The 8,797-nt window shown below is 37.6% G+C and overlaps 1 protein-coding gene and 1 long non-coding RNA gene across 4 annotated transcripts in view; one reads left to right on the top strand and one right to left on the bottom strand.

The window, feature by feature from the left end:
* Positions 1 to 2,679, top strand: LOC126184902 (uncharacterized). The gene is made up of 2 exons (XR_007536902.1): positions 1 to 2,064; positions 2,101 to 2,679. It is a non-coding gene; the product is annotated as an uncharacterized LOC126184902 (long non-coding RNA).
* The window catches only part of LOC126184901 (dihydrolipoyl dehydrogenase, mitochondrial-like), a 53,620-nt gene continuing 47,043 nt past the window's right edge, over positions 2,221 to 8,797 (bottom strand). For all 3 annotated transcript variants that reach the window (XM_049927548.1, XM_049927550.1, XM_049927549.1), the window contains exon 13: positions 2,221 to 4,111. In XM_049927548.1, the coding sequence (XP_049783505.1) occupies positions 4,046 to 4,111 (66 nt within the window). In that variant the 3' untranslated portion in view covers positions 2,221 to 4,045. The remainder of the gene's footprint in view (positions 4,112 to 8,797) is intronic.

Genomic DNA, 8,797 nt, shown 5'->3' with positions numbered 1-8,797 from the left:
AAAAAAAAGGGTCAGCAAGAGACGTGACAATGCCTTAAAAGTGGTGTGTGAAACTTAAGGATGAAAGTAACTCTTGCCTGTGTCACTGTAAAGTAACATAGTCCAATGAACCTTGGACTATACACAGAAAGAACTGCTACAGTATAATGCAAAATGTAACTGAAAGAAATATGCAATAGATGAACAGAAATGACACTTGTGTATACAAAGACAATAATGCCACTGATACCACAGCAACTCATGATGGTCCCCTGGACATTAACAAAGATGGGACACAGTTCTTTAATTGGCTGTGATTACCTCGGACACCAAAGCATGCTCTGCAATGTACCCCCATGGTGGGAGTTCTTGCGGTAGGGTATTACATTTCTCCACCAGCATGGCTAAAAATTGCTGGAATTGCTGGATGGTCATTGGTGCAAGTGAATGTGCTTTAATACATCTCCCCAATGCATTCCTCACATGCTCAAAGCAATTTAAGTCACAGAAAGGGGCAGGCCAGTCCCTCTCATTCCAAGAGCTCTTCCACCTTTGTTGTTTGATACAGTTGTGCATTGTCATCCATAAAAATGAAGTCTTGGTTGAATACACTTCTGAAAAGACACACATGATCATCATTTCATATTTCTTTCAGTTACCTTCCGTATTATTCAGTAGGAGCTCCTTCTACATAGGGTCCAAGTTTCATCAAGATACTTGGCAGTGACATGTCATGCGAAAGTCACTTTCATCCTCAAGTTTTGTACAACAGTGCACAAGATATTTGAGAAAGGAATATAAAGAATCACAGGAAAGCTGTTATTCAGCATTCTTTCTTAGGTACCTCCAATGCATAAAAGGAGAGAGAAACCTAGCTACTCGGCCTAAGTGATGAAAAAACAAAATGGAGGTGCATACTGGTTTTAAAAATCATTACAATTGGAAAAAGATTGCAACACCCAATACTGCAATAAGTTTGCATACATTTCACAACTGGAGAATGTTTATGGACAGAAATGCAGTTTTTTTTAAGTCTCTGTCCGATATTTCAACAACATTTCTACATTTAGTTTGGGTATTCCCATACTGATTCAAAAGATCTAAACTAATTTAGAAATTATCCAGTTTCAGTTACAGTACTAGAAATAATGAGAAACATGTGCAAAAACAGTAGGTAATAAACAAAAGGAAAAGTGACAAAAAACAGCCTGAGAAATTCATCCTTCCACTATAAATTTGAGTGAAAAGTTAATAGTGTTTCAGGCTCACATGAACACTAAATTATTTGCTAATCGACAACATAATTTCATTATTGAACCTCTGTCACACAGGTTTGGATAACAGCAATTGCCACATCTGCATTACAGACCACTACGGAAAGCATTACATTCCTTTTTTTGTGGACACTAGAGGATTCTACAGCGGAAAAAGTGAGTATCACCATGTGGAAGATAACACTTGACATAATCAGTGATCACAGCCTACCAGACTTTTCTAAAGGAATAGCCACAGTCCTCCCCAGACTCCTTTCCCCAGTTGCATTATTCCCATACATCACATGGAACAATTTCTGACAAGAGTATTTGGAAATCATAGGTGGAAACATCAGCAAAAATGCAAGCGAGTGGTGCCTGGAAATGAGGTCAAACACCTAATAGTTAAAGCAACTGCTCGATACGTGCAGAACATTTACACTCTAAACGCATGCTGCCACAAATTTTCAGTTATTACTGTGTTATTTACTTCGCAGGTTCTGAATATCTGAACAGGATGTGATCATATTTCATGTCGCTACAACTTCATTGATTTCATCCTCTCTGATCCATTTGTTTATTTCAGTGCATTTAACTCAATATTTTTTTGGTAGTTTACAGTGGTATTGCATATAGTTACCCAAATTTCATTTCAATGCTTTCCTTTTAATCTAAACAGTAGATGCAATATATCACACTACAGATATGAAAATATGACGTGTGAAACTGCAGAGAACGTAATGCTCACAGAACATCATACTCACAAGATGTCTTCTAGAAACAAATGTAGATACAGGTAGGGAAAAAAGAAATCCTCAAAATGTACATACAGGTAGGGAAAAAAGAAATCCTCAAAATGTACATACAGGTAGGGAAAAAATCCTTAAAATGTACATACAGGTAGGAAAAAAAAAGAAATCCTCAAAATGTACATATTAACATGTACGAGGGAGACACTGGAGAAGTAGTTCATAAAAGCAACACAATATCTACTAAAAATTATTTTCAATTTATTTTCGTAATAGTAATTGGAAAATGTGTTCCAAATTTGACAACACAAAGGAACACAAATCCAGTTCTTAGAGATTAGTGGTGCTTGTACTCACATTTGCATGATAAAGTTTCATTCCAGCTTTTGCTTTAACAATAAACCTGTAACAGTTCCAGCTGTAGTTGCAAATAGCATATCTATCACATATTTGCACCATGTTAACTTTCCTTGCTACTTCCTATTCAGTCTATAACAAACAGGATCAGCATCCTTTCACAACTGCATATAAAATCAACTATTTACATAAAAAAATGCAAGGTTCAGTTGAACTTTAAGTGGGAGGACAAATAGTGGAAAGAAGGAAGGAAGATGATGTTTGAACATCACGTCAACCTCAAGGTCAAAGAGATAGGACAAGCTCACACTCAACTAGGATAAGGAAGGAAATCAACTTTGTCTTTTTAAAAAAAACAGATGTCTTGGCATTTGTGTTAAGCAATTTACAGAAACCACAGAAAAACAGTCTGTGTTGCTGGATGAAGTTTTGAACAATTTCTTTAGAGTACAAGTCAGGTGACACCCTTTCTTGGCTTCAATGTCCCAATCCGATATAGGTGGTAATGCTTAAATTTACTGCACTGTGCCACCTCACTTAGTATATGTATACAATGGATTGTGCAGGGGGAGGGGGAGCACCCCCTCTCCCCTTCCACACACAATAAAATGGGAAAAAGAGGAGTGCATAGTCACTTGGAAGCTACAAACATTCAATCCAAACACAGCTCTTCAAAGTAACGTCTTCCACGACTTTCTTAAATTACTCTAAGCAAATACTAACAATTTGTTGCATAAGGGTATGACTGATTCCTTTCAAAAAATCTTGAGAACATTGTATAAAAGAAGTTCCTTACGATTCTACACTTATCAGTAATTTCATACCCCTGTCCCTTTTACATGGACACAAATACAAGAAGCATTACTTCCTAACCTCGGAGAAAAAACACTGGGCTGCGAACATTCACAGTAAAACAAGCACATGCTTCTTAGTGTCAGTCTTCAGTTTTGAACACCAAACTGAGTTCAGCAAGAAATTGCGATGCTTGTTTAAAAGAGAAGTTCAAGGAGCCAAAATGATGTTTTGCATGCGAATCTTTACCTTGACAGAAGGAAGATTAGAGTTCAAAACATCCCATCCATCATTACAGACAGAGCACAAACTTGAATAGGTGAAGGAAATCAGCTACCTCCTTTTAAAGGCTTTTGCCTGAAGTAATTTTGGGAAACTACAGGAGATGTACATCTGTACAGCTGATCAAAGATTTGAACAGCCGTCCAGTATCCCATCACAATGACACATTGTTCCATTGGAAAGGTAAGTGTGTGTGGTTTCCATCGAGTGTCTGCTTCATACCATAATGCACATAGGTAGCCTTTTTCTTTTATGTATAAAATATTGCAGTGTGATTAAACTACTAAATTTCAGCAAGCAGTGCATCTTTTGCTTACATTTTAATTTATAAATTAGCCAAAATGCAACAAGAATATGTGAAGATTTCATTTCTTACACTAGATGTGCACGATCTTTTACAGTAATGAGATATGTTATAAACATAACATGATAAATAATTTAACAAGATTCTTTTAAATCACTGATGTGAAAATGCTGCTTGTATCATTTTAGTTCTATACACAAGACAGAAAAGTATTTAAAATCACTGATTCCTTAACAAAATGCATAAAAAAGTGAAAATACTTTAGTTTTCATTCTGTAACATTTTCTCCTTACAGATACAGATCTGTGATTTTTTAATATCACAACAGTCTAAAAATTGATTGGCTTTCCAAAGTACGCAGCCAGACATCCTTCTCTGAGAGCCTCTGAGCATGTCTGGAAATAGAGAAGACACAAGTGTTAATAATAATAATAATAATAATAATAATAATAATAATAATAATAATAATAACAATAATGATGATGATAATGATAATAATAATAATAACAGCAGCAGCACCACCACCTGATTACTGAACATATGGCAAAATAAAAGTGCAAAAATTAGTGCAAATAATAGCATTTTCAAAACACTATGAATGTTGATTTTACCATTTTCTATGAAAATCTTTTTCAGTGGCTTTCTAAAATAACATTCATAGTTAAAGCTAAATTTTCTCATACTTCACGTATGATTTACTATTCCTCCACACTGTTTTAGTGTTGACAAATGGCACAGCTGACAGTTTACACAGTATTGCCCATGGTGGGCTTCCACCAAATATGAGATATTTTAATTAAAATTTTAAAACCTTAATGAATATTTAAAAGGTGCAAGAAAGTGTTCTGAAAGTTGGCTACAGTTTTACGCATTCTCTACAACATGGTTTATTACCAGTATAAAAATCAGCAGTGTGTGCAACAGATGTTTCATCAATAACACAAACCACAGTGGGGGATGTACTGTATTTATTCGAATCTAAGCCGCACCTGAAAAATGAGATTCGAAATCAAGGAAAAAAAATTTTCCCTAATCTAAGCCGCACCTGAAATTTGAAACTCAAAATTCAAGAGGAGAGAAGTTTTAGACCGATCCTCCAAATCGAAACAGAGTTGGTCCATTGTAACACGAGACACAATTTAGGTCAGTACAGTTGTTGTTACAGTAGTTTCATTCGAGTTGTAAGCTTAGCAGTTAAGCTTTACCAGGTAGCCATTGCTATGCGTCAGATGCTCCATCCGTATTTATATGGGAACCCTTCCTTTTTCACGTGCTTCATCTGGTTTGAATTGATTGCTTATTTTGCTTTGATCTGATAAGTGCCGTTCTCTTTGTTATAGGCATTTACGTCACTCTAAACTAAAAATGCATTATTGTGCTGTGTCATGCATTGTTTGTCGCATTCTGATAATGAGTGTCAACGACCTGTCGCCGCTCGCGGCATGGCTTCCATTTGTGCGCACTACCGCCACTTAAAAAAAAAAAAGGGGGAATTGTCTCATTAGCGAAACAATGGCAAGAGAATATTATTTGTTGTTACTTATCCTGCTGCTTCCTTTGATAATGATCAACAAGAACCAAACAATAGACTGCGTACAATAGAAGATGTTCTGAATGAGAGTTTAGCAAAAATTTTTCTGTTTGAAAATCTTTGCAGACGCCTCTTTCGTACACTACATTCTGCATAGAAATTAGAGTCATCTTAGATTTAAAAATCTAGTCAGTTGCCGTGCTTCATTTCTGACTGTATCACTATTCAGCACAAGAATAATACAAATATAAACATGACATGATATGTATATTCTTCCACATCTGCTGTTGTCTCTCTCTAGTTTTCTAGTTTATTAGGCAGACAGGATTTAAATGAGATAGCAACAAACATGAAATAATACATGGCATAATGTTTACATTTGTATTATTCTTATGGTGAAGAGAATACTGCATGTGATTCACGATTCATAAAAGTTCCTATCAGCAACCATCTCTCGTCACAGATAGGAAAAAATTCAGAACGTAGAGGTGGCCATATTGACATACATCCCAAACAGTCTTATCAGTAGGATTTTCGTAGTAGATTTTTAGTGATGACTTCAAATGCAGAGTGTATTGTTGTCTTCAGTCCGTAGACTGGTTTGATGCAGCTCTCCATGCTTTTCTATACTGTGCAATGCAGAGTAGCAACACTTATAAAATAAGAATGAAAATAACTTAGAAATTAAACTCTGAAATTTAAATCAAAATTTTATTAGGTTTGTAATACATCTTATATGAAAGGTTTAAAATATCATTATGATTCTGAATCACTATCACTCGATTCTTTGTTGCTCATTTCTTCATACAGAGCATCGTCCTCCATACCATCCAGTGCATTGGATATTTTTTAATGCTTGTTGCACAGTCTGATTTGGAACACACTTCCATGCATCATAATTCCACTGGCACACTTGCGACAAACTTGCGCGTTTTACACGTCTTGTTGGTGTTAGTTGTCTGTTGCTTTTCGAAAGCCAGTCTGTGTACATGCGTTTAAGCTTGTCCTTAAATGGTTTAGTCAAACAGACGTCAAGTGGTTGCAGAATTGATGTCATCCCACCTGGAATTACTGCCAAGTCCATTTTGCTTTCCTCTAATTTTCATTTTACTGCAGGTGTTGTATGGCCTGCGTACGCATCTTATACCAACAGACTGTGTAAACACACGCCTAATCCATTTCAGCACCATGTCCTCCATAAAACAACCCACTTTCATTTGCTCATACAGTTACAGTTTTTGGAACTACTTCCAATTTCGGTAAAGTCTTTCGCTTGAAAACTATGAGTGGAAGTAATTTATGTCCATCTGTTGTACAAGCAAGCATGACGGACATTCGCTGTTTTTAACCCCCGATGTAAGAACACTTATGTCTTTCTTCCTTTGGCGTCAACCAAGTAATTTGACGGCATGTCAAAATATACGGGAGTTTGGTTAGCATTTCCTATCTGACCAAGAAGGTATTGCTTTTCTGTGTGCCGCCTAATTACGAAGCGCTGAAATTCCACAAGCTTTTCTTCATAACTTTTCGGCAGCTTCTGTGCAACTGAAGTTCGCCTCCTAAGTGAAAAACCCTAGCACTTCATAAACTGATCAATCCAGCTGCAACTAGCCTTAAAATTTTCAATTTTTTGCTCTCTAGCAATTTCATGTGCCTTAATTTTTAAAATTTCGGCATTCACAAGCAGGAATTTCTGACAGTGTTCCTTAACAAATTCATTTAAAATCACTTCTAGTGCATGATGTAGGCCACACTTTGGCCCACTAAATGCTTTCCTGCTACTTGAACATTAAAATAATTTGTCTCTCTGCAGTTGCCATCGCCTGACGTTGCTCTCATCAACCCCCGTATCACAGACCTGCAGCACGATTACAACTTTGTTCCGCAAAAGACGTAACTCCCCTCTTGAATTTGGCACTATAATGAAAGTGCTTCATTATGGTTCGCCAACACCAACAAGCACTTCACAAAATTCCACAAAGCAATACATGCCGCTACGTGAAATCTTAACGAGTCCCAGCGTTATCAACTCGTGCAACAATCCTAAAGCTTTGTGCATTATTGGCGTTTTTGTGTAAAGAAATTTATTGTTATTGCTACAGATATTTGGAAGGCTGCTACATTCGAAGATGAACAATACGGAATTTCTATTTACTTCGTTGGATAATGTATGAAAATGCAGTGGTCGAAACTCAGGGCGGGGAAAAAAGCTCGTCTTCTACCGGTTTTTTGTAATTTATTTACTGACGCAGAAGTTTTGGCGCAAGTATTTATCTTTGTGCCTGCACAGCATGCCTGTGTAGTGCTACATATATCTGATGGCAGAAGTTAGTTGTGGCGGCACCTACCAAAATGTTCCAGAACTTCCGCTTACTTTGCACTCTATTCTAAGTCGTAGGCGGTTTTTTGGATTACAAAAACTGGAAAAAAAGTGCAATTTAGATTCGAGTAAACATGGTATTTGTTATAGGTTTTTCAGCTGTAAACACAGAGACCACAGAACACTGCAGGTTGGAAGCGCAGTGGTATGCAACAGGGTAACTATTCGCAGGTGGAAAAGGAGGCACTGGCTGTAATTTTAGGTATTACAAAGGTTTCAAGGTTTTTTTTGTGCAGAGCAAAGTTCCTACTCATCACTGACCACAAGCCGCTGACTGAACTATGTTGTCCTCATTCTAAGCTACTGGATACTACTGCCCCCTAGTTGCAGAGATGGGCACTCTTTTTCAGTAATTATTCTTATGACATTCATTACAAGTCCACAGCCCAACATGCTAATGCAGATTCACACTGTGGTTGCCAGAAGAACCCAATCCATAGCAGGCTCTTGTTTTTGAATTGGACACTGCTGCATTTTCCTATGATGGTGTGTGAAGTCCGGAAATCATCTCCACAATCCAGATGGGGGCCAAGCATGCTCCTTCAGGTGCTGATTCAGCATGGCATTTGTTCTTCCTACCATGAGATCGACTAAATGTTTTCCAGGGAGGAACCCATGCTTGTCACAGAGGTGCAAAGCTCTTGAACAATCATCCCTCATGCATTGTGTCCTCACATTCTCCAGATGCTGCATGCATAGCAACGGAGTACATCTCTTATTAAGACTTGGGCATGGCAATATGTCCACTGGCTGGTGATCAATTGTGACACCTAACATCTTTTGCGGGTTTGCGTGGCCTGTGAACAGAATCTGGCTGCACCACTGTGTCAGCTTTGCCCTAGGCCAGTTCCAGAGTACCCTCAGGACAAAGTACATTTGACTTTGCGGGCCCTTTTTTGGGAAGTATGTGGTGGTTGGTGGTGGATGATTTTTCTTATTACCTGTATGTAGCCAAATGCTCTCCAGGTCATTGACAGCAACTACTTGCATGTTATCAGTCAATTATTCTATTGAAGGCTGCCCTGGGCACTCATATCTGATAATAGTTGGTAATTTGTGTCACGGAAGTTTGAAGATTTTTGCATTTGCAATGATATCCAGTATCTTGACTGCAGTCACATTTCACCCATCTTCACATCTAGCTTTCTGGCTACACACCGGGTGACACCA

The sequence above is a fragment of the Schistocerca cancellata genome, chromosome 4 (assembly GCF_023864275.1).
Source record: "Schistocerca cancellata isolate TAMUIC-IGC-003103 chromosome 4, iqSchCanc2.1, whole genome shotgun sequence".
Taxonomy (NCBI): Eukaryota; Metazoa; Arthropoda; class Insecta; order Orthoptera; family Acrididae; genus Schistocerca; species Schistocerca cancellata.
Note: the sequence above shows the minus strand (reverse complement) of the source record. Positions and strands in the feature narration are given on the sequence as shown.